We start from the raw sequence: 25,487 nt of genomic DNA on the forward strand, positions 1-25,487 counted from the left end.
CAGCCCTAGGGGGCAGGTAGACACACACTCTAAAACCAGGCACAGCCCTGGGGGACGGGTAGACACACACTCTAAAACCACGATTGTCTTCCCACCTCTGGGGGTCAGATCTATGAATGAAATCTCAGCTGGGAGGGTCCAGGTGTTGAGAGCCCAGGAGGGCGGTCCGCAGACGCTGAGCACGGCCCACGGGCTTGTCCTTGTTAGGGAGCCCCGGGTAGCACATTCCTAGAAGGAGCAGCTCAGTGGAGGGGGAGGCTGGCCACCTGTGCGCCAAGAGTGGGCCTCCCTGGCTACAAGGGGAGGGGGGCAGCTCTGGTGTATGGGCAAAAAGAAGGAAGTCCCTGGTCTCTGGATATGGCCAGGTGGATGCTGCTATGTGTCTCTGATGCCTGTTTTCCTCCTGAGTTCAGTGGCCTGTGCACCCACTTCTTCCAGGGCCTCTGTGTTCAGCAGGTCACTTACTGCAGCAGGGTATTGGTGGGTATTAGCAGGTATGGTGGGTACTGGCCTATGGCAGAGTTACTGGGGAGTCCCCAACCCCCCTCCCCAGGCAGGCCCCTTTGTGGCCAGGGTGAGAAAGAAGGTCTGGGTGGCCCAGCCTACACCCTCAGCCCTGGCCTCCCAGATCTGCAGGTGTGCCTTGGAGGCCAGGTGAGGTGTCCAGCCGAGAGGCACGGAGGAGAGCCAGGGTGGAGGGGCTGGCAGGTGGGGGCTGGGTCCCTGGGAACCCCTGAGAGAAAGGAGACAGTCCCGGCAAGGTCAGGACCTGCCCCACATCCCCCGCCAGGACTGCTGGGCTCCCGTCCAACTGTCTGTCTCTGATCTGACCCCGGCTGCAGGCAGGAAGCGCTGACGTTGGAACGGACGCCACGGAAAGACCAGGAAATGCAGGAAGATGGTCAGCTAGAAAGAGTGATGTCCAAAGCCAGCAGGCGTGGGAGCCAGGATACAGCAGGCCAGAGGAGGGCGGACAGGACTTAGAAGCCAGGGAGACGGGGTGCGGGTAAGGAAGAGCGAGAAGGAGCTGCCCGCTGGGGTCTGTCCCCCAAAGGCCTCATAGCTCAGCCCAGGTTGGGACAGAGGGTCGTGGACACTAGAACACCCGGCGCACAGAGCCTCCCACCTCGGGAAGGCCAGCTGCCCCTGAAGCTCGCTGAGCCTGCGGGGAGGAGGCAGCATCCACCTGGGCCTTGAAGGACGGGAAAGGAGGTCCCGCGCCAGGGACACCTGGGGAACGAAGCCTGAGGCCGGGATGCGAGGGCTCAGGCCACGGGAGGGGGCCGTGGAAGGTCTGGGAACCTCCGCAACTGCTGCTTCCGGGGCCTCCAGTGCAGACCCTCCGGGGCTTGGAGGTCCCCGGGAGGCCGCCCTCCACCCACCCCCGCACACTCAGGCTCCACCGCCCGGAGCCGCTCCCCCCGCTGGAAACCCCCAACACCCGTCCGGCGCATTCTTCTGCCGGGCCGTCCTTCCGACCGTCCTCCGCGCGTCCGTCTGTCGGTCTTTCTTCTCTCTCCCCTCCAAAGCCGCGGCCCCCATTCATTCCCGAGGCCTCTGCCCTTTCCTCCGAGCCGTCCGGCTCGGCGAGCAGCTGCTATGCTAATGAGGGCGGGGGACTGGGGCCGGGGTGCGGGGGGAGGGAGCCGGGCCGTGGGGGGCATGTGGGGGTGGGGGCAGCCGCTCACAAAGCCCGATCTCTGCATTCAAAACCAGCCGGGCCATTCCGGTCCCCAGCGCGCCAGGCGGGGACGGTGGGGACGGTGGGGGCGGGGCGCCTGCGCACCCGGAAAGCGCCCGCACCGCGAGGGGCTAGGGTAGAGCCGAGGGCCGGGCCGAGGGGGCGCACCCGGCTCGCAGCGCCGCGCACCCACTCGCCCCTGCGCTGGAGTCGCGGTCTGGGACGCGCGGCTCGTCCTGGGGACCCCGCCCCGCCCACCGGACGCCGCTGCGCGTGGGGCTCGAGCGCGCCCGGCGCAGGTGGGGAGGGGGCTCCGACCCAGCGCGGACCTCGCCGGAGACCCCGCCCTCCCCGGCCCGGCCCGCGGGGGGCATGCGAGGCAGGGGAGGGGGCGCGCCTGGGGCTCCCACCGACCTCGCCCGGCCGCAAGGGCCGGAGCCCCCGGGTCCCCGAGCCTCGGAGCCGCCGCGGCTGTGCTGCCGCCCTGTGGCCGCCGCCCGCACTGCGCCTCGGGCCCGGCCGCGCTCCAGCGCGTGCACCCCGAGCTCCGCCCTGCCCCGGACCCCCGGGGGCCCCCGAGTCTTCCTGCCCGCGCCTCGGCCTCAGGGAGGCGGGCAGGCAGGGCGGGCGCCAGGTCCGATGGCGGGGCCATGTGGGTTTTGCTGGCTCAGGAGCGGGGCAGGGTGGGAGGCTGCGGGGAGCCGGGCCCGAATACCCGGAGGTCAGGGGCGCCCTGGGGCAGAGGAAGCGGCAGGTACCCCTTAGCGACTCTTGGCTTCTGCAGCCCCCAGAAGGACCCCCAGACCAGGGTCTGGAAAAGTGACCCCTTCATAGTCCTAAACAAGCAGTTGGCAATGGTGTGCCGTTCTCCATGCGGTCCGATGGAAAAGGGAGGCTCTGAGCCGCAACGAGTAAGTAGATAGCAGGACCCCGTGGACGCGGCCAACCACAGGCCACACTTCCAGTGGGAGCAGGACCCGGCGCCCATCCCTCAGGACCGCTGGGAGCCGGGCCCACTGGGCCGTAGGTGCCGCTACATTAGCCATGGAGCCTCAGCAAATTGCAGGCTCGTCCGGGCTTCCCCGCCGCACTCCTCTCACGGAAGTGGCTGTGCTGGAGGCGCAAGAACAGAACTCTGTTCAGACGCTCGCGTGCTCGGAGATGGAGCCTGGAGACCTGGTTTACACCCGCTATGTGTTTAAATGGATAAAACTCTCCTCAGGTCTGTGAGCCTCCAAACAAGGTCCCCACGGCCATCTGCTGGCCCCACAGACAAGAACCCGCAAAGGAATGAAGCCCAAAATATCCCATAAACTTTCCAAAGAGAAATGACAAAACTGAAATAGTAGTGGTGTCAAAACACAGTGTATTTCTCAGCCCAATGAAGCTGGGGTGGGTGGCCCAGGGAGCCCCAGACTTCATGGATAGGCTTTTCGTTCACATGGCTCAAAATGGCAGCCCAGATCCAGCCATCACATCTGCACTCCAGCCAGCAGAAAGGAGGCAGGGCCCTCTCCTTCAAGGATGCCTCCCAAGAGTTGTGTTGCCACAGCTGCTCACATCCCATTGGCTAGAACGTAGTCATACGACCCACCTCACTGCAAGGGAGTCTGGGAAATGTAGTCTTTAATCTGTGAAATGTGCCCGCTTAAAACGGAGCCATGGAGGAAGACGGACTAGCCATCTGGGGGTTAGGGGCTGGGTGGGCGAAAGGCTGTGCCTCCCTCGGTGGCGTCAACATCCTGGCCATGTTGTCACATGAACTTGCTGGCAAAATTCCCAAGCCATGCGCTCACAGTTTGTGCAGTGATGAGTGTGGCAAAGACAGCTCAGTTAAAAATAAACATTATTTTATAGATTAGCTGAACAATACAATGTCCCACGAGACTGTGTGGCCATCAGGAAATTAACTTTTCTGACCTAGTGGCCCAGGAAGCACTGCGGGCAGCGTCTCGCCCCGTGTAACGCAGCACCCGGAAAAGTGCCCGGGATCAGCCTTTGCCTCGGCGGGATCCTGGTTCCTGGTCCTTCCGGGGGCATGGCGAGGTCCCTGCTCCCTTATCTTGAGGAAAGTAATAAGTAACCCAGCTCTTTCAACTCCCAAGGTTACTTTGTCAATAAAGTGCGCCTCCTCAAGTTTTCCCCTCGGTCTCTTTATGGGCTGTTTCTTTTCATTCGACTCCAGACGGAAAGAAAATCGTTAGGTTTATCATTCACATTCCTAAACATCGACGTTATGGTGGTGTAATTTACATGCAATAAAATGCATCCCTTGAGGGTGTGGCAAGTCTTGATAGCTGTTTACACCCATGTGACCCACACCACAATCACAATTATATAAAGATATTATTAAAGCCAAGAAAGTTCTCCGGCCCATCCCAGTCAATTCCTCCTGCCCCAGATCACCACCGATCTGACTTCTAGCACCATGGATTCACGGCGCCTGTTCCAGAGCTTTCTCTAAAGGCATCACGTGGCACGCGCTTCCTTTGTCCTGCCTCTGAAACTCGTCGCCATGCTGTTGAGATTTGTCTGTGTGGTTCGTGTTTCCCTAACTTCTGCAAGGTGTAGCCTCTTTTTTTTTTTCTTTTCGGAACTCGTAAAATCTGGCTGGTGCGCCACACAGGCCCATGTTCCCTGGTGGTTTTTCAGTTGGCACACTCATCCTCCTCCAGAAAGGAACTGCGTCACGAGGACACCCTCCTGGAATCCCAGAGTGCGGCACCGGCCAGCTCTTGTGTCCCCAGCAGGGGCCCCGCCATGTTCCCTGGTAGTCTGTCCCCTCTCACAGGCACTGAGCCCAGGGACTGGAAATCCAACCTGGGAGGGTTGCAGACCCGGCAGCTCCCCGTGCAAGGCTCTTCCCACCCAGACCAGGCCTGAGATCTGAGGCCTCTCCTTTGCCAGAGCAGAGAGGAATGAGCTGCCTACCAGGCACTTTGCTAGGACGAATATGTGAATGTCGGAACCTTGTAGGGCGCAAAGTCAATGCTCAAAAGTCAATTGTGATTCTATATCCTGTCAACATTCAGAAAATACCACTAAAATAGCATATGGCAAAACATAAAATGCTTAACAAAAAATTTAAAGAACGTGTGTAATAAAAGATCTCTCCAACGAAAACTATAGAACATTGCTAGAAACTTTTTTTTTTTTTTCAGATGGAATCTCACTCTGTCGCCCAGGCTGGAGTGCAGTGGCCTGATCTCGGCTCACTGGAACCTCCGCCTCCCGGGTTCAAGCGATTCTCCTGCCTCAGCCTCTTGAGAAGCTGGGACTACAGGCGCCCGCCACCACGCCCAGCTAATTTTTTTTTGCATTTTTTTTTTTAGTAGAGACGGGGTTTCATCATGTTAGCCAGGATGGTCTCGATCTCCTGACCTTGTGATCCACCCTCCTCAGCGTCCCAAAGTCCCGGGATTACAGGTGTGAGCCACTGCACCTGGCCGAGAAATTCTTTTTTAAATCTAAATCAAAAGAGAGATGTATCATGTTCACTGCCTAGAAGACTTGATAGTGTTGTAAGTGCTCCCCAAATTCATCTACAGATTCAATGCAATCGCTCAAAATCCAGCAGGCTTTCCGTGGAAATTGGCTAGATGATTTTTAAAATTCATTTGGAAACACAAATGTCAAAAAATAAACAAAATAATCTTGAAAATAGGCCGGGTGCGGTGGCTGATGCCTGTAATCCCAACACTTTGGGAGGCCGAGGCGGGTGGATCACCTGAGGTCAGGAGTTCAAGACCAGCCTGGCCAACATGGTGAAACCCCATCTCTACTAAAAATACAAAAATTAGCCGGGCGTGGTGGTGGGCGCCTGTAATCCAGCTACTTGGGAGGCTGAGGCAGGAGAATTGCTTGAACCTTGGAGGCAGAGGTTGTGGTGAGCCAAGATCGCACCATTGCACTCCAGCCTGGGCGACAAGAGCAAAACTCCATCTCAAAATAATAATAATAATCTTGAAAATAAAGAACAGGCCGGGTATGGTGGCTCACACCTGTAATCCCAGCACTTTGGGAGGCTGAGGCAGGTGGATCACTTGAGGTCAGGAGTTTAAGACCAGCCTGGCCAACATGGTGAAACCCAGTCTCCAATAAAAACACAAAAATTAGGCCGGGCACATTGGCTCATGACTGTAATCCCAGCACTTAGGGAGGCTGAGGCGGGTGGATCGCCTGAGGTTGGGAGTTCAAGACCAGCCTGACCAACATGGAGAAACCCTGTCTCTACTAAAAATACAAAATTAGCCGGGCGTGGTGGTGCATGCCTGTAATCCCAGCTACTCGGGAGGCTGAGGCAGGAGAATTGCTTGAACCCGGGAGGAGGGGGTTGTGGTGAGCCAAAATCACACCATTGCACTGCAGCCTGGGCAACAAGAGCAAAACTCTGTCTCAAAAAAAAAAAAAAAAAAAAAGGCAGGGCGCGGTGACTCATGCCTGTAATCCCAGCACTTTGGGAGTCCGAGGTGGGAGGATCATCTGAGGTCAGGAGTTCAAGACCAGCCTGGCCAACTTGGTGAAACTCTGTCTTTACTAAAAATACAAAAATTAGCCAGATGTAGTGGCGGGTGCCTGTAATCCCAGCTACTCGGGAGGCTGAGGCAGGAAAATCACTTGAACCCCAGAGGCAGAGGTTGCAGTGAGCTGAGATCATGCCACTGCACGCCAGCCTGGGCAACAGAGCCAGATTCTGTCTCAAAAAAAGAAAAAAAAGGTTTGGATCTTTGTGTGTGTGTGTGTGTGTGTGTGTGTATGTATACATGTTTAAATGTGTTTATGTATATGTACAGGTATTGTTATATGTTGTATGTAGCATGTTACCAAATTGGCCTATAAGTAAATGGATACTCATAAGTTAAGTCCAAATGTCTATCAGGTTCACATGAATTTTATAATTTTTGGTAAATAAAATGGTTTTTTGTTTGTTTGTTTGTTTGAGACAGAGTCTTGCTCTGTCACCCAGGCTGGAGTGCAACGTTGCCGCCTCGGCTCACTGTAACCTCTGCCTCCTGGGTTCAAGCGATTCTCCTGCCTCAGCCTCCCAAGTAGCTGGGACTACAGGCGCGTGCCACCACACCTGGTTAATTTTTGTATTTTTGGTAGAGACAGGGTTTCACTATGTTAGCCAGGCTGATCTTAAACTCCTGACCTCATGATTTGCCCGCCTCAGCCTCCCAAAGTGCTGAGATTACAGGCGTGAGCCACCATGCCCGGCCAAAAATGGTTTTTAACTTATTGGTAAAATAAAACTAGAAATATCAGGCTGGGCACGGTGGCTCACGACTGTAATCCCAGCACTTTAGGAGGCTGAGGCAGGTGAGTCACGAGGTCAGGAGTTCAAGAGCAGCCTGACCAACATGGTGAAATCCCGTCTCTACTAAAAATACAAAAATTAGCCGGGTGTGGTGGCAGGTGCCTGTAATCCCAGCTACTCGGGAGGCTGAGGCAGGAAAATCTCTTGAAGCCAGGAGACAGAGGTTACAGTGAGCCGAGATCGTGCCATTGCACTCCAGCCTGGGCGACAAAGCAAGACTCCATCTCAAATAAATAAATAAATACATACATATGTAAAAATAAATTCTACTTAAAGCCAGGTGTGGTGGCTCACACCTATAATCCCAGCACTTTGGGAGGAGGCAGGAGGATTGCTCGAGCCCAGCTGTTTGAGATCAGCCTGGCAACATAGTGAGACCTCATCTCTAAAAAAATTTTTCAAACCTAGCCAGACGTGGCACATGCCTGTGGTCTCATCCACTTGGGAGGCTGAGGTGGTAGGATGGCTTGAGCCCAGGAGGTTGAGGCAGCAGTGAGCCATGATTGCATCACTGCACTCTAGTCTGGGCAACAGAGAGAGATCCTGTCTCAAAAAATATATATGTGGGGACAGGTGCAGTGGCTCATGCCTGTAATCCCAGTACTTTGGGAGGCCAAGGTGGGCGGGTTACCTGAGGTCAGGCATTCAAGACCAGCCTGGCCAACATGGAGAAACACTGTCTCTACTAAAAATACAACAATTAGCTGGGTATGATGGCGCATGCCTGTAATCCCAGCTACTCGGGAGGCTGAGGCACGAGAATCGATTGAACTCGAGAGGCGGAGGTTGCAGTGAGCCGAGATCGCACCACTGCACTCCAGCCTGGGCAACAGAGTGAGACCCTGAAAAAAAAAATAAAAAGATAAAAATAAAACCCACTAACTAGGTTTTGTTAAAGATTTACAGGAGCACGGGCCGGGCGTGGTGGCTCACGCTTGTAATCCCAGCGCTTTGGGAGGCCAAGGTGGGCAGATCACAAGGTCAGGAGATCAAGACCATCCTGGCTAACATGGTGAAACCTCGTCTCTACTAAAAATACAAAAAAAAAAAAAAATTAGCCAGGCGTGGTGGGGGCGCCTGTAGTCCCAGCTACTCGGGAGGCTGAGGCAGGAGAATGGCGTGAGCCTGGGAGGCGGAGCTTGCAGTGAGCCGAGATTGCGCCACTGCACTCCAGCCTGGGCAACAGAGCGAGACTCCGTCTCGAAAAAAAAAAAATTTAGAGGAGCACCGTGACCTGACCAAGGACAGAGAAGTGGCCACATTCTCCTCGGACCCTCACTGGCACCCAGATGTGTGTGGTCCTCGGTCCCCTCCTGATCCCAAGCCCTGCACACGGTTTCTCCACATCCCCCGTCCCATGAAAACCCTCCTGCCAGCATGGAAAATGTAAGATACTGGTTCAGGACACTAGGTTCAGTCGATCTTCTCGGTTTGCTGGCTCTCCAATTTATTTTTCTTTCCTTTTTTATATTTTATTTTATTCTATTTTATTTATTTATTTTATTATTTTATTTTATGTTATTTTATTTTATTTATTTTATTTTATTTTTTGAGACTGAATCTCACTCTGTCACCCAGGCTGGAGTGCAGTGGTGCAATCTCGGCTCACTGCAAGCTCCGCCTCCCGGGTTCACACCATTCTCCTGCCTCAGCATCCCAAGTAGCTGGGACTACAGGCACCTGCCACCATGCCCGGCTAACTTTTTGTATTTTTAGTAGAGACAGGGTTTCACTGTGTTAGGCAGGATGGTCTCGATCTCCTGACCTCGTGATCCACCCGCCTCGGCCTCCCGAAGTGCTGGGATTACAGGCATGAGCCACCATGCCCGCCCCCTTTTTTATCTTATTTTATTTTATTTTACTATTTTTATTTTTATTTATTTTTATTTTTATTTTTTTGAGACAGAGTCTCGCTCTGTCGCCCAGGCTGGAGTGCAGTGGCACAAATTCAGCTCACTGCAAGCTCCACCTCCTGGGTTCACGCCATTCTCCTCCTGCCTCAGCCTCCCAAGTAGCTGGGACTACAGGCACCTGCCACCATGCCCGGCTAATTTTTTGTATTTTTAGTAGAGACAGGGTTTCACTGTGTTAGGCAGGATGGTCTCGATCTCCTGACCTCGTGATCCACCCGCCTCGGCCTCCCAAAGTGCTGGGATTACAGGCGTGAGCCACCACGCCCGCCCCCTCTTTTTTTTTTTTTAAGACAGGGTCTTGCTCTGTCACCCAGGTTGGAGTGCAGTGGTGTGATCTCAGCTCACTGCAGCCTCAACCTCCTGGGCTCAAGCGATTCTCCCACCTCAACCTCCTGAGTGGCCGGAACCACAGGCACACGCAACCACGCCCAGCCTGGCTCTCCAATTAAACCTGCTTTTCCACCCACCAACCCTCCTCTCTCATGTCTGACTTTACAGCAGCAACAGCCAAACCTGGGTTTGGTTACACAGGCACAAGAATTAACCCAGGAAGTACAAATTCCAACCGCAGTGCGGCGCCACTGACGATGGCAGGGCTGGTGCGTGTGGAGGGAAGCGGCTCCAGGGCTGGGACTGTACTGAGCACAGCCACCTGGGAAACGGCCTTGCCCTCCAAGCGGAGCCAGACTCAGATCCCACTCCAAGGCACGTGCACCTGCTGCTTCGCTGGGGCTGCCAAGACAAAGCACCACAGAGTGGGCGGCGTGGGGGACGGAGCGTGGTGTCTCACAGCGCGGGTGGCCGTCTTTTCCCAGGTCCTCACGTCACCATTCCCACATGCACACATATACGGGTACGTGTCACTTGCAGATGGGCCCAAATTCTGAGAACTGCATGGTTAGATGATCTCCCTGTTGGGTGAAAATCATGGCACATGCTGGCACACACCTGGAGGGTGCAGCCTGCTACACACCCAGCCTGCATGCACGGCCTGGTGCTCCCGAGCTACATACCTGCACAGCACGATGCTGTACTGCACGCTGTAGGCAACTGTGACACAGCCCTAAGTATTTGTGTGTCTAGACACAGGTAAACATAGAAAAGATACAATAGGCCGGGCGCAGGGGCTCACGCTTTTAATCCCAGCACTTTGGGAGGCCAAGGTGGGCGGATCATGAGGTCAGGAGCGAAAGGGATGCCGGCAAACTCAAACCACACCGCGTACGGCCAAGAGATCTTTATTGGAGAGGTTGAGGTCAGGTGGCACAGGAGAGAGGGAGAGAGAGAGAGAGAGAGAGAGAGCTGTTGGGTGGAGTAATTTATAGCCCCCAGGGCTACATGGGCACTGATGATTGGAAGGGGGGCGGGCCTGAAGGGAGGAGTAGGAGGTGCCTTCTTTTATTGGGTCTCATTTGGCGGGCCGACATCGTGCTGAGTGAAGAAGAACCCGGAACCAGCGCCATCTTTTGGCGTCTTGCGTCACCTAACATTCCTCCCTTTTGTTTCTCTTAGAGGTGGGTAGAGCGGCGTCGTGTCTCATCTGGCTACTTCCTGCTGAGTGGGGGCGTTGAGGGGAGGTAAAGGGAGCACTGTTAGGGGCATCTATCAGTAGAATAAGCCTGAGTAGGATGGCGGCGTATGTAAACACCTCTTGGGGTGTGAAGTCCGTGAAGGTTCCTCTAACATTGTGATCCATTCGAAGGGTAGCGAGGGATTGGCGATGAGCCAGCTGAAGGCGCGGAGATCGTTGAGAAGTTTGTGGAATCGGTTGGCGGTTGTCATGACCGGCTTGGGTTAGCAGGTTGTGAGCCCGTCTGTGGAATCTGTCCCGTCCTTGCTGGTGGCTAAAAGTTGGTAGTTTCTGAGGAGAAGCTGGTTAAATGTTTGGTTAGATATGGAAGAGAAACTTAATGAGGCAGGGGAGTAGTGTGCAGAAAGTGAGGATACCCGCTGGGGGCCTAAAAAGGGAAGGAGCCAAGCTAAGAGGGGGGTTTTAAGGGTTTCCCAAAGGGAGGGAGTAGTGCTAGCATTCATTAGTTTACCTTTTATCTGATGTAGGTTTTAATGCTAGTTTCGATTACTTGGGACTCATTAATGTAATAACAACAGTTCTCCTGTAAGAAGATGCAAGTACCACCTTTTTCGGCTGTGAGTAGGTCGATGGCATGGCAGTTTTGAAGGGTGACACCAGCTAGAGATGTGATTTGTCGTTGGAGGGCGGCTAGAGACTGAGCCGTTTCCTCAATGGCCGGCTGAAAATTGGGATACGCTGTACACCTGTGAGAGAGGTTGTTAGAGATGGTCCTCAGGAGAGTTGGGTTTAGGGTGATTAAACTGATAGGCTTGAAGGCCTTCAGAGAAGGAGAGCAATGTGAGTTGAGGGACTAGTGTGGTGGGTATGCAGGGGCCAGGGATAGAGGAATTAATGGCCGTTACACCAAAAAAAAAAAAAAAAAGGCCGTCTGGAGCTGGAAAGTTGGGGGGAGTGACAGTTTGTTTGCATGTTACATTGTGGGGCGATGGGGGGGGTGGTAGCTTGTGTTGTAACAGGTAGGAATAGGGACGCTGAGGTTGGCAAGGAGGGGACATGGGAGATTACAAAGCCGGTGGTCGGGGGGGAGGAGTTGCTTGTGTTTATGGATCTAGATAGTGGAACCGCAGCAAGAGGGGGTTTGTTGATGTTTGCGCATAAGAAACAATCGGAAGTAGAGACCTGAGAGGTGTTTAATAATACATGAATGGGGTCTGCCTGTCGGTTTTTTTTGGTGATTTAATTCATAACACAGCTGGTCCAGGGGCACCCATAGTTTTGGGGCCATTCAGTTTTACAGGCGCTGCGGGATTGCTGGTGTGGAAAGCAAATGGCGCTATTTATTCTGGTGAGTTTAGGGAGGGGAAGGTTTACTGAGGACTGATGCCATTGGTGTGTGCACATGTTTGGAATCGTGCAGGAAGGAAACTAGGAGAGACAGTACGCAGCAAGGGGGAAGGGTTTGTAGACTTTTGTAGGTCAGGAGTTTTGATGGGGGGAGGTAATGACAACAGCTGCCCTAAACGTTAATTTCTTTGACTCTTGAAGTAGTAGGTAGGCTGCAGCCAGGGCCCAAAGGCAGGGGGCCCACCCTCGCACGGTGGGGTCTAGTCGGCCAGCAGGGATGCAGAGCCTCCCATGGTGAGAGAGGAAGGGGTATATGTATACGGCGGCTGGCTGAACAGGGCGTCCCCTATTAGCCGATGGCCGTGTTGCGAGTCAGAACCTTCAAGCCGGTCGTCACCGAAACGAAAGAACTGATGGGCCTCTGTAAGGCCGAGGGCCGTGGGTTACCTGGTACCAGGATTTTTTGAGTGAGAGAAGGGAGGAAACCCAGGCCAGATGAGTGAGGAGGGAAAAGAGAAAACTCAGTTCCCTGCAGGCCGAGTCTGCTCTCAGAATTGTTTGGATAGGTATGCAACTGCCGCCAAGGTAGGTCCATGCATCTGACCTAGGACTCCAAGAGCCAAGCCATTGTGCTCATGTACATATAGAATGAAAGGTTGTTGTAAGTCTGGAAGATGTAGGGCTGGGGCTTTGAGTAGTGCCTGTTGGAGTGACAGGAAGGGTTGCTTGACTGTGGCCTCTACAGGCTCGGATGGGGTACCTCGGGAGAGATCATATAGGGGCTTTGCTAATAAAGAGTAGTTGGGGATCCAAGTTCTATAGTAGCCTGCTAGTCCTAAGAAGGAGAGTATCTCTTGTTTGGTTTTTGGGATGGGAAGACTTCTAATGAAGCACTTTCGGTCTAGGGTGATGGCCTTTGAGTCATGGGCAAGGAGGACTCCTAGATAGGTGACTTGAGTGAGGGAGAGCTGGACCTTTTGGGGGGATACTCGGTAGCCTCGGTCAGCAAGGAAGTTGAGAAGAGAGGTGGTGTCAGTTTGTGAGACAGACAGGGACTGCATAGGGGGAGGTCATTAATGTATTGTAGGAGGGTGGACTGGGGAAAGTGTAATTTTTGTAGGTCTGAGGCAAGAGTTTGACCAAAGATATGGGGGCTATCTCTGAACCCTTGGGGAAGCACTGTCCACGTGAGCTGTTGCGACTGTTTAGTGTCTGGGTCAGTCCAAGTGAAGGCGAAAAGGTCTTGTGACTGAGGGGAGAGGGGAATGGTGCTTTAGGATCTATGACTGAGAAATGTGTGGCACTAGGAGGAATAGAGGATAAGAGCTGAGGTCTTGGACAAGGCGGAACGTACCATTGGATTTTTTCACTGCTAGAATAGGAGTGTTAAATGGAGAATGGGTTGGCCTGAGGAACCCTTTTCTTAAGAGGTCTAAAATGATTGGGTGTAATCCTTTCAGGCTGGAGACGGGGAGAGGATATTGGGGTTGGCTGGGGAAGTGGTGTGGGTTTTTAAGGAATATTTGTACGGGAGGACAGAGTGCTAATGAGGGGGTCGTGGTGTCCCACACTATGGGGTTGACGCTGGCTGGGAGCGAAGGCAGAGTAGGAGCAGGAGTTTGATCTATGGAACTCGCCACCAAGGCAATGAGTGAGGTGGATTGCGGGAGGGTGATTGGGTTGAAGGTGATGGAGGTTTTAAATTTAGGGAGAATGTCTCTTCTTAACAAAGGGAGTGGGCATTGTGGCATGACTAGGAATCGATGGGAAAAGATGTGGCCAGAGAAAGTGCAGGAGAGGGGAGGAGTGGCTCTTGGACGTATGGTTTGGCCTCCGACCCCGACTGTGGGAGATCCAAAGAGGGAAGTGGCACCCCAAAATTCTCCTAAAACTGAGAAAGTAGCTCCGGTGTCTAGGAGAAAGGTGATGGGACGTCCGTCCACTGTTAAAGAGTCCCTGGGCTCCTGTGTGGTGATGATTTGTGTTGGGAAGGAAGTCCCAAGGCCCCGTCAGTCTTGAATGGCCAATCCTAGAAGATCAGGAGGTGGGATGGTGGCCGGCCCGGCCCCCCTTCGGGAGCCGGGGCAGTCTACGCCCCAGTGGCCAGATTGGTGGCATTTAGGACATGGCCGGTTGGGGGGCCTGGGATTTGGGCACTCTCGGACCCAGTGCCCTTCCTTTCCACATTCGAAACAGGGCCCTGGGAGCTGACGTTGGGATGGACGGGCAGACGACAACTTATGGCCGTGTGATCGAGGGGAGGCTTGAAAGGCTTGTGCCAGTAACTGGTACTTTTGCCTCTTTGCCTTCTCATCTCGATTGTGATACACCTTAAATGCCGTCGCTAAGATCTCAGTTTGAGGGGTGAGGGGGCCTTTGTCCAGTTTTTTTAGTTTACCTTTGATATCAGGAAAACTCTGAGCAAAAAAATGGGACATGAGGAGTTGCCTACTGTCTGGGGTTTTGGGATCTATGTTGGTGTATTGTTGGAGTGCCTGTGTAAGGCGGTCTAGAAAAGCGGACGGGTTTTCATTTTTATCCTGTATGACTTCATGAAGTCTTTCAAAGTTAACTGCCTTTTGAGCTGCCCTCTGTAGACCAGCTATGATGCAAGTAGCGAAATGGTCTCGGGCTGATACTCCATTTTGGGTGTTATAATCCCAATTGGGCTCATGCTCAGGTACTGCCTGCGCTCCTAGCGGTAGGGCTGGGGTTGTTTGATGAACCTCATCTGCATAAGTTCAAGCTTGTTCCTAGACTCGCCTACGCTCCTCAGGGAGGAAGGTGTTAGAATCATATAGATGTCATGGAAGGTAAGGCTATAAGCTTGGATGTGGTATTGGAATTCTCTGATACATAAAGCAGAATTGGAAGTGTAGGAGCCTAGGCGTTTTTCTATTTGTGATAAGTCAGCCATAGAAAAGGGGACATGGACTCGGACAATACCTTCGGCTCCTGCCACCTCTCTAAGGGGGGCAAGGGGGGGGTGTGACTTTGAGTGAGTGGTGGGGGGGGCTGAAGGCCGGGGCTGACGGGATAGGTGGTTGAGGGCATGGTGGGGGGCAGTGGGAGGCTGGGCAACTTCCAGTTGGGTGGTGGCCAGAGGGCACGGCGGAGGGTGGTGGTATGGTGGGGGTTCATCAGCTGGGTCGAAGTCAGGGGCAGAGGGAGAGGTTGGCAGTTTAAGAGCGGCAAGGAGCTGCTGCGGTTTGCAAGGGAGACAAAGGTTAGGTCTATCCCGTAGGAGAAAGCAGCCGTGGATATATGGGATCGCTACCCATTTTCCTGTTCACTCGCAATAATTGTAGAGATCCTGGAGAATGTTAGGATCGAGAGACCCATAAGTGGGCCATTTTCTTTGGTTGTCTAGGGGATATGTGGGCCAGTTTGCTATTTGGGGTCTACCGTGGCCTTAGGGGCTTGAGGCGAGGCACTTCGTGGGGTCTCTTGCCTGCCTAGAGAGGTAGACCCCGGAGGGGAAGACTTACCGAGACGAGGCCGGTGTTGGGCGAACAGCTTGGTGAACAGGAGAATGGGTGAAGGCCGGTCGGGGGTTTGGGTTGAGTCTAAGAAGAGATCGGGGTCCCACTAAAAGTGGGGATTCTCGACCCGAGTCACGGCACCAAATGAAAGGGATGCCGGCAAACTCAAACCACACCGAGTACGGCCAAGAGATCTTTATTGGAGAGGTTGAGGTCAGGTCGCGCAGGGGAGAGAGAGAGAGAGCTGTTGGGTGGAGTAATTTATAGCCCCCAGGGCTACATGGGCACTGATGTTTGGATGGGGGGTGGGCCTGAAGGGAGGAGTAGGAGGTGCCTTCTTTTATTGGGTCTCATTTGGCGGGCCGATATAGTGCTGAGTGAAGAAGAACCCGGAACCAGCGCCATCTTTTGGCACCTTGAGTCACCTAACAAGGAGATCAAGACCATCCTGGCTAACATGGTGAAACCCTGTCTCTACTAAAAATACAAAAAAAAAAAAAAAAAAATTAGCTGGGTGCGGTGGCGGGCGCCTGTAGTCACAGCTACTTGGGAGGCTGAGGCAGGAGAATGGCGTGAACCTGGGAGGCAGAGCTTGCAGTGAGCCGAGATCATGCCACTGCACTCTAGCCTGGGCAACAAGAGCGAAACGCCGTCTTGAAAAAAAAAAAAAAAAAGAAAAACTACGATGCTCTACGCTCATCCTCAGAGGCAGAAGGGCAGAAATCGCCAGCTCACACCCCCAGGCAGTAGCCACGTGCTGGGGCACCTTCCATCCCCGTTCCCTTTCCAGCCTCCAGAAACTCCAGAGCTCCTAGAGTGAGTCTGCATGTCTTGGAAGTGCTGTGGCTGCGGCTGGGGTGGTGCTGAGCGGGCGTCTCTCCCTGAGCTGCGCTGACACCTGCTGGAGGCTCCGAAGGCCTCAGTCCACGAAGGCCCATGGCAGGGCTGCTCCTTGTAGCTCATCCATCACTAGCTCCACACAGTCAAAGACCTTGTCCTGGGTCAGGCGCAGTGGCTCACGCCTGTAATCCCAGCACTTTGGGAGGCCAAGGCGGGCAGATCACCTGAGGTCAGGAGTTCAAGACCAGCCTGACCAAGATGGTGAAACCCCATCTCTACTAAAAATACAAAGTTAGCCAGGCATGGTGGCACATGCCTGCAATCTCAGCTACTTGGAAGGCTGAGACAGGAACTCGGAAGTGAACTCAATGTGAACTCAGAAGGCGTTTACAGTGAGCCGAGATCACGCCACTGCACTCCAGCCTGGGCGACAGAGCGAGACTCTGTCTCAAAAAAAAAAAAAGAACACAGTCTGGGCCAGGTGTGGTGGCTCAAGCCTGTAGTCCCAGCACTTTGAGAGGCCAAAGCAGGAGGATCCCTTGAGCCCAGGAGTTTGAGACTAGCTTGGGCAACATAGTGAAACCTCATCTGCACAAAAAATGAACAAAATTAGCCAGGCGTGGTGACATGTACCTGTGGTCCCGGCTACTCGGGAGGCTGACGCAGGAGGATTGCTTGATCCTGTTGCTATGTGCTTAAGCAATGTGCTGTGATCATGCTATTACACTCCAGCCTGGGCAACCGAGTGAAACTCTGTCTGAAAAAAAAAAAAAAGTATACTGTAGTTTCACTTCAACTTCAGAAATTCTGACTTTGGTTGATCCTCTGATCATGTAATCGCAGACACTCAACCTGATAGTGCAACAAAAACTGATCCCAGGCCTGAGGCTCTGAAGAAACCTCTGCTATGGATTCCTTCATCTCAACCACAGATATTGCCAGAAACAAATCTGATGCTTTTTCTTTTGGGTCTTCAAAACATTTTTAGAGATTTTCATTGCTTTCCATTCTGTCTACAAAATGTTTCAAATCTTCAGAAAGAGAAGATACATTGGCTTTAAAACTTTCAAGGTGAAGCCAGGTGCAGTGGCACACGCCTGTAATCCCAGCACTTTGAGAGGCCAAGGCAGGTCCCCCTGACCCAGGGACTTTGCAGATGTAGGTAAGAGTGTGGACCTTGGATGGGAAGATAATCCGTTATTATCCAGGTGGACACATTTATTTATTTATTTTATCTTTTTTGAGACGTAGTCTCACTCTGTCGTCCAGGCTGGAGTGCAGTCGCACGGACTTGGCTCACTGCAAGCTCCACCTCCTGGGTTCAAGCGACTCTCCTGCCTCAGCCCCACAAGTAGCTGGGATAACAAGAACTCGACACCACATCCGGCTGATTTTTGTATTTTTAGTGGAGATGGGGTTTCACCATGTTGGCCAGGCTGGTCTTGAACTCCTGACCTCAGGTGATCTGCCCGCCTTGGCCTCCCAAAGTGCTGGGATTACAGGCGTGAGCCACTGCGCCTGGCCCAGGTGGACACATCTAGTCACATGGGTCCTTAAAAGCAGAAAACTCTTCCTGGCTGTGGTCGGAAGGATGCAGTGTTGCTGACCTTGAAAAATGCAGAGAACAGCCGGGCACGGCAGCTCACGCCTGTAATCCCAGCACTTTGGGAGGCAGAGGTGGGTGGATCACTTGAGGTCAGGAGTGCAAGACCAGCCTGACCAACATGGAGAAACTTCATCTCTACTAAAAATACAAAAATTAGGTGGGCATGGTAGTGGGCGCCTGTAATCCCAGCTACTCAGGAGGCTGAGGCAGGAGAATCACTTGAACCCAGGAGGCGGACATTGCAGTGGGCTGAGATCGCACCACTGAACTCCAGCCTGGGCAACAAGAGAGAGACTCCATTTCAAAAAAAAAGAAAACAAGAAAATGCAAAGAAGGGCCGGGTGTGGGGGCTTCTGCCTGGAATCCCAGCACTTTGGAAGGCCGAGGTGGGAGAATCGCTTGAGCCCAGGAGGTGGAGGCTGTAGTGAGCCACAATCACGCCATTGCATTCCAGCCTGAATGACAGACAGAACCTGTTTCTATTGAAAGAAAAGAGAAGCCGGGCACGTTGGCTCACACCTGTAATGCCAGCATTTTGGGAGGCTGAGATGGGCAGATCACCTGAGGTCAGGAGTTCAAGACCCGCCTGGCCAACATGGTGAAACTGAGTCCCTACTAAAAATACAAAAATTAGTGGTGGTGGGCATCTGTAATTCCAGCTATTCAGGAGGCTGAGGCAGGAGAATTACTTGAACCCAGGAGGTGGAGGCTGCAGTGAGTGGAGATCACACCACTGCACTCCAGCCTGGGTGACAGAGCGAGACATTGTCTCAAAAAAAAAAAAAAATCCATTATGATGTGCACACACAGATCACGAGGGTTACTACATAACCATACATGGCAGATGTCAAAGAATAACTCAGAGATAACTGCACAGAAACGGCTTCTGCACATATGAGGGAGAGCAGCTATGACATTTGGGATCATCTGGTTAGCTGGCAGCTTCCCACATGTCCAGCCTGGGTCCTCTGCCCTCAGCACCTGTCCAGGGCAATTAAATAAAATACTTTTTTAGTTATTTATGGATTTCCTGGAAAGCCCAGATGTTTGAGCTGCAGACTGCATGTGAGCCCCAGATCCTTCCAACAGCCTCCAGGTCCACACCACTTCCCCATTCAGAAGTTTCTCAAAACAAAACAAAAAAACAAAACTCTCGATCAGCATGTCCTATTAAATAGAAGCTTAGAGAGAAATGGATAAATCTACCATAAATCTACAATTAGGGAAAGATTTCAGCATCCTCCTTAATTATTAACAGATGAAGCAGACAAGAAACAAACCAAACAGTAGGTTGTCAGATTTGAATCACACAATTTATTAACAAGCATGATTTGTGGCCTCATTTATAACCAGCCCCCACCCCAGCACTTGGTGCACATTCTTCTTAAGCACAGAAATTGGCCTCAATGTAATATTTTAGAAATAAATAAGAGGCCAGGCACGGTGGCTCACACCTGTAATCCCAGCACTTTGGGAGGCCGAGGTGGGCGGATCACGAGGTCAGGAGTTCGTGACTAGCCTGGCCAACATAGTGAATCACCATCTCTACCAACAATACAAAAAAATTACCCGGGCATGGTGGCGGGTGCCTGTAATCCCAGCTACTCGGGAGGCTGAGGCAGGAGAATCGCTTGAACCCAGGAGGCAGAGGTTGCAGTGAGCCGAGATCGTGTCATTGCGCTCCAGCCTGGGCAACAAGAGCAAAACTCTGTGTCAAAAAAAAAAAAGAAAGAAAAGAAAGAAGGAAGGAAGGAAAGAAAGAAAGGAAAGAAAAAGAAGGAAGGAAAGAAAGGAAGGAAGAAAGGAAAGAAAAAGAAGAAAGAAAGAGAAAGAAAAGAAAGGAAGAAAGAAAGAAGAAAGAGAAAGAAAGAAAGAAAGAGAAAGAAAGAAAGAAAGAAAAAAGAGAAAGAAAGACAAAAAAAAAATTTTCCCTTAGGTCTGGACCTTTTGATACGAGCGGATGCTCAGTGGGTGTTGTTGACTGACAGGTGGATGAATGGCCCACGCTTGCCGGCAGATGACACCTCCAGGTAGGTGCTCTGTGGGAAGGGGAGGTGACAGTCCTGGGAGTCCTGCCTGGGGAGCAGTGGGCACCCCAGCATTCACCCATGCAGGGACTAGCAAACACACCCGCACTCTGCAGCTCTCTCTCTGTTACCACCTTGAAGCCAACGCGAAGGCCAGACCAGAGCTGGGTGTCCCTCTGTGTGGGCTCCTGGGACAGATACTCGCCTGGGAGAGGTGGGGCTCCTCCCAGCTCCTTCCCCTAGTCCTGGGGGTGGGGTGGACAGAGCTGGGCTGAACTCAGCCCTGGCTCCCAGCGCTGGCTAGCCGGTCCTGCACAGTCCCCGGAGGCAAAGGTTTCCTGGTAGCCCCCACCCCCACCTCGTGGAGCCGGACCCCTCCCCGAGACTCCAGGAGCAGCGGGAGTCCTCAGGACCCTCTGGGCAGGACGGAGCAGCCCTCTCGCCAGCGCTCCCGCCCTGGGCCCAGGACCTGCGTGCCGAGCTCTAGCTCCGGGGAGCCGCTACCATCCGCCTAGAGATCCCAGACTTTCAAGCGGCCTGAATCCCTGTCTCCATTAGACGGCCCTCGCCCCGGACCACAGACACCAACCACCAGGGCGAGAATGGATGCGAGGCGGGGGAGAGAACAGGACACCCTCCGGGGACCCGCAGGACCTCTGCTCAGGGAGCTAGCGGGGCCCCTCCAGGGACACCGGCGCTGGCGGGCGCGGTCTCTGGGCTGAGTTCAGGCCTCGGGGCCGGAGGATTCCCACTTGCCAGGGGCGCGCACCGTGTGCGCTCGACTCCAGGCTTCTGGGGCGGCCCCGCCTCCACCTTCGCAGTGCCCCCACCTCGACGGCGCCCCGCACCGGCGTGAAACCTCCTCGCTGCCCTCTGAGCCCCTTTCGGGACCGGTCATCGCCGCCCGTGCACTCCTTCCGGCAGGCCCGGGTTGGGACTGCAGCGGGGCCGGCGGCGGGGACAGAGGCTCGAGGCGGCCTGGGGGACTCAGGGCCCAGGCGCGCGCTCCGACCCCGGCGGCCACAGAAGCCACCGGCTGGGCCGGGCGCGCCACAAGGCGGCAGCAGTGAGGCTGCCGGGTGCGTCCCAGACACCGGGGCTGCGGGAGGAGGCGAGAACCGTCCCGAGGCAACCGCCGCCCCCGAGGAGACACGGCGCAAAAAGCGCCCAAAGCACCTTCTCCTAAAGCCCCCGTGGGCGCGGTGGGCCCACCATCCACGGGAGGCGTCCGGGAGGGTTTCCGGGAGGCGGAGCGTGGGGAGTGTGGGGTGTGGGGTCGACTGGCGTGGGGAGGGCGCTCTGCGCAGAGAGTGCGGGTGGGCGGAACTCGGGGTACAAAAGGCCCCAGGGAAAGGGAGGTCGCGCAATCGTGGTGACCAGGGAGCTGGCCACGGGCTAAGGGTCCCACGTGCGGAGAAGAGGAGGATGCGGAGAGGCCTAGGCACCTCCCGCTTGCCCCGCGGGCTCTCGGTCACCCAGTGAACCCAAGCCAGGGCTGGCGGGCACGGGGTTGGGGGGTCCAGGAAGGAGGGGGAGAGGCTGCCTGAGGCGCCTCCGCCTCCGCTCCCGTCCCCTTATGGTCAAGACACGCAAGCCTTGAGCTCCTGAAAACACGACCTGAGTGAGGGGTGGGGTGAGTGGAGAAGACAGCCAGGACCCCAGCACTGTCATGGTTGGCTGTGGCCTCCTCCGCGGTCATCTCCAGGGGGGCTGGAATGAGAACCCCACCCCAGCACTGAGCAACACGCGACCACCCCCAAGAGGCGGGGTCACGTCCCAGCTGTGTGACCCCGGGAATTGCTGGCCCGGAGATCATCCTTGTACCATGGGAACCCACCTCTTGGGGCCACAGGGAGAACGCACCAGACCGTGCCTGGGACGCCCAGCAGGGCAAATGGGCGAGTTCGGGAGGGAGGTGGCTGCTGTCCTGCCGCCCCCGGGGACAGAGTCGGGACTCTGAGGCGGGTGTGGACCTGGAAGCAGAGCCCCAAGCTGATCCGCACCCACCAGCCGGGCAACCACAAATTCACTAGAAACCTCGGGCCTGCACCAGCCTCCAAGGTCCCTGGTCGCCCTCCTACTGCCGCCATCAACCCAAACGTCCCGTCCTGCGCCTCCACTACAGGAGGTTCACCGTGGCCACCACCTGCTTGCAGCCGGTGACAGCAAACTCGCGGCCAGCCACGCGGTAGAAGCTGAGCTGCGCGGCCAGGTCCTCCGCGCGGGCCTGGTCAGGAAAGAAGCCCTCGCCCGCCATCTCGTCCCGGAAGCAGCTGACCACATCCCGCTTGTCCAGCAGCAAAAACGGCACGATGGCCGCGGCCTGCCACAGCGGATGCTCCCGGGACAGCAGAGCCAGCAGGCTGGCGCGCAGGTCTTCTTCCGCCTGCGCCGCTGCGGCCTCGGCACTGCGGAAGCCGTCGGGGCGCAGGGGCAGCGCGCGGGACGCGTTCTGCAGCACGAAGCGCGTGACCTCGGCGCCACCCGCGCCGCTGAGGAGCACATAGATGGCGTTGTGGAAGTGGTGGGAGCGCTGGGGCTGCAGGAAGCCGTGCAGCTCGTCCAGCAGCGGCCCCGGCATGAGCTCCACGTCGTCCAGCACCAAGAGTGGGGTCTTCTCCTCCGCTTCGGCCCGCGCCACCACGTCGGCCACACGCCACGCCAGCTCCTCGCGGCAGTCCTGTGCGGCGCGCGCCTCGGGACAGTGGTGTCGCGCATGGTATTGCAGCACGAGCGCGCTGTCCTCCAGCACCGAGCGGAAGTGGCGCGCCAGCAGGCGGCCCACGTGGCTCTTGCCCACGCCACTGGGCCCGTGCAGCGCCAGGAGGAGCGGACGACTGTGCACATGCGTGGCCAGGTAGTCCCGCATCAGCGCCACGATGCGCGCTACGGCAGCGGGCTGGCCGAACACCGCGCGCTGCAGCGCTTTCTCCAGCCCATCGAGGTCATAGCGCTGCGCGTTATCGTCCAGGTTCTCGATAGCGTTGAGAACTTGGAAGCCCACGATGGCGACTAGCAGCAGCAGGCAGCGCTGCGCGCGGCTCCTGTGCTCCACGCGCGGCCGATACTTGCGCGAGGTCTCCGGGTAAAGCACCAGGCGGCTGCGCCGGCGCTTCTTGCGTGGCGTCCTGGAGGGTAGCTCCGCGGGGCCGTCGAAGGTGAAGAACTGCGGCCGGTCCAGGTCCGCGCGCGGCGCCCGGGGGCTGCAGCCCGGCCTGGGCACCCCGGTCCCGACGTCGGGCCCCCCACCCGGCTGCAGGAGGCGCCGTTTGCGTAGGACACACACCCGGCGGCGCAGGCGGAGCACAGCGCGCACGGGCGCGATCACGCACCGGCCCGAGGCTCGGGGGGCCGCGGCAGCAGGCTCCAGGCTGGGCTGGCCGCGGTCCATGGCGCAGGAACGGCGCTCCGCATACAGGTCGCCCTCCCTGCAACGGGAAGACGGGGAGGGTCTCTGGACTCCCGCCACTGCCCTTTCCCGCGGGCCGCCGGAACCGGTCCCCCGAGTGATCTTATCCCCTGGGAGTCCCGTGGGGTGCGGCCCGGGCTGCCCGTCGCGGCCTCGCCCCTCAGACCGGGAAGCGACCCCTCCGCAGGGCCCCGATGCAAATCTCTCGGGTCTTCCCATAAACGGCCGCGGGCCTTGAGGAAGTGGCGGGGTAGAGGCTTATCTGGTGACCGCCCCGGCTTCCTGGAGGAGTCGTCGAAGGAGTCAGTGGCCGCCGAGCCGCCCACTGGGGTGAACAGTCACCCCCGGACCCTGCCCCCGCCCGCGGCTCCCACTGGACTGGGCCGTCTCCCAAGGAGGGGCCGCGGGAAGCAGAGGCCTGAGCGCCCAGGAGTTCAGAGACGCCCCCACACGCTCCAGAACGCTTGGTGGGGGTCTGGCTGGAACTTACGATTTTCAGAATAGGCCCAGGCCCCGTCCCCAGGCCGAACCCAGGCCTCCCAGCCCCGACTCCAAAACTGGGGTCCTCCCAACACCCCTCCAGTGAACAAGCAGAGCAGTGCAGGGAGCCCCCCAGAAACCAGTGGAGGTGAGGCGAAAAGAAGGACAGAAAGAAGAGGCCGGTCGGAGCAAGAGAGCCACTGACTGGCAGGAACTGGCTTGGGCCCTGGGCCCCAACCCACCCCCTACCTGCGGCTGGTCCACTGCCCTCAGCTCCGCGGGCCCCTGCCTGTGCCAGACGCTGGGGCCTGAGACTCCAAGCAGGAAATGCGCCTCCCAGGGCGAGGGGGTGGGCCAGGGGCCTCCTGGGCCAGCTCCGGCCTGGAGGGGCAGCGACACCTGCGGGTCCCCAGGGAGTTGCGGGCCAGAGCAGAGGAAGCTCTGAGGAGGTTTCCGCTTCTATGCAAAGGAAGTGAGTCAGGGGGTGCGGCCCAGGCGGGACTTGGGCTGGACGGAGGCGCCAAAGGGGGGAGGCCTGGCCGGCTTGCCCAGATCCCCTGGCCGGAGGTCACATCCCCTCTTCAGTTCTCCAGCGCTCAGAGCCCTCCTGGCTTGGTCAGGCTCAGGACACCTGGTGAGGCCGAGGGCCCCTGCTGCATGCCCTGCCCCCACCCTGGGCCCCCGCACCTCAGCCTGTCCTCCACGGCCCCCACCTCCCCCAGGTTATCCCTTCCACCTGTCACCCCACACACAGGGCTTACAGCTGGGGGGAGGGGCTCCAGGCCCTGTGTAAGCAAGCGGGGAGCAGGGCAGCAGCAGAGGGGGCGGGCAGGGTCCTCTGCCCAGCTGTATACCCCCAGTCCCTCTTACTACTCCTCTCCCCGCTTTTTCATTCCCCTCCTGACCCCAATCGGGGTCCCCTAAAGTAGGGCTCATTGTCTTTCCTTCCCCCCTTCCTCTGTCCCCAGCCCGGAGCCCCCTGCCCAGGACAGGCCAGCACACACACACGGAAGTTCTATCACGGAAAAAACCACGTGTGGCTCAGGGTCCCTGTGGGGGTTGGGGAACAAATTTAGAAACAACTTGGGCCGGGAGCCAGGAGCTGGAGCTCTGGGCCCTTCCCCCTGCCGGCCCGCCTGGAGGACCCTGGACTCCTCCCACCCTGGCCCAGCCTGGAAGCCGCCTTCCAAGGAGGGGCAAGGTGGCCACTCCAGCCACACCAGTGCTGCTGGCATTCAGCTCAGGACCCTGCAGTCCCAGGGACACCCCACTCCTCCTAACAGCCAGCCGGGGCTGATGGGTTCCAGCTCTATGTTCCTCACACGCTGCACCCAACCGTGACTGCATCACGGAAACGTCGGTCGTGGGTTGGGGGTTTCCATTCTCTCCAGGGTATGGGGTCCACCGAACTGTCATGCTCCCCTCCCCTGTGCAGGGGGTGCGCGGGGGCCGCACACACCACATGGAATGCCGGTGCTCTTTGGGCCCACTCCCCGGCCTCTGTGGGACCAGAGCGGAAAGAGGTTGGCTGTCCAGGCCCCGTGGCCCCAGCACGGAGGCTGGGGTCCTTTGGGGGCCTCAGGCTTTGAGTCTCGGTGCTTCTTCTGACAGAGACGACCCTGGAGAGGGGGGCCCTCGGGCAGATGCAGGCTGACCGAGCCCTGGAAAACCTGCAGCAAAGCCTCTGCCCTGCCTCCAAGTGCACCCAAGGCTGGAGCTGCTTCTGCCAGACGCTGGCCCAGCAAATCCTCAGGGCAGAACCCTCTGCGGAAAAGGGACTCACTCAAGGGGTGCCCCAAGACCTGGCCCTATGGGTCAAAGGTGAATCTGAGCCCTGGGCCAAGGCCTCACCCC

The 25,487-nt window shown here is 56.4% G+C and overlaps 1 protein-coding gene and 1 long non-coding RNA gene across 5 annotated transcripts; both read right to left on the reverse strand.

The window, feature by feature from the left end:
• Nucleotides 1-10,133: 10,133 nt before the first annotated feature.
• On the reverse strand, nucleotides 10,134-16,874 carry LOC134736267 (uncharacterized). The gene is made up of 2 exons (XR_010120156.1): nucleotides 16,745-16,874; nucleotides 10,134-11,188 (listed from the first exon to the last, which is right to left on the reverse strand). It is a non-coding gene; the product is annotated as an uncharacterized lncRNA (long non-coding RNA).
• Nucleotides 16,875-19,008: 2,134 nt separating this feature from the next.
• On the reverse strand, nucleotides 19,009-24,585 carry TOR4A (torsin family 4 member A). 4 transcript variants are annotated; one of them, XR_010120158.1, is made up of 2 exons: nucleotides 21,582-23,868; nucleotides 19,009-19,404 (listed from the first exon to the last, which is right to left on the reverse strand). XR_010120158.1 is itself a non-coding variant. In XM_055270207.2 (2 exons), the coding sequence occupies exon 2, from the start codon at nucleotides 23,133-23,135 to the stop codon at nucleotides 21,864-21,866; it is 1,272 nt and encodes a 423-aa protein (XP_055126182.1). In that variant the 5' UTR covers nucleotides 23,136-23,172; nucleotides 23,883-24,585; the 3' UTR covers nucleotides 19,009-21,863. The 4 variants fall into 4 exon arrangements, 2 of the variants coding, with proteins under 2 accessions (XP_055126182.1, XP_063492738.1); XR_010120157.1 differs by having other exon boundaries at nucleotides 19,662-23,868; XM_055270207.2 differs by adding an exon at nucleotides 23,883-24,585 and having other exon boundaries at nucleotides 19,009-23,172.
• Nucleotides 24,586-25,487: the final 902 nt, after the last annotated feature.

Source organism: Symphalangus syndactylus, chromosome 3, assembly GCF_028878055.3.
Source record: "Symphalangus syndactylus isolate Jambi chromosome 3, NHGRI_mSymSyn1-v2.1_pri, whole genome shotgun sequence".
Lineage (NCBI taxonomy): Eukaryota > Metazoa > Chordata > Mammalia > Primates > Hylobatidae > Symphalangus > Symphalangus syndactylus.

Coding starts and splice junctions, on each gene's coding strand:
- TOR4A (XM_063636668.1), bottom strand. CDS start 23,372: ATGGGAAGACCCGAGAGATTTGCATCGGGGCCCTGCGGAGGGGTCGCT.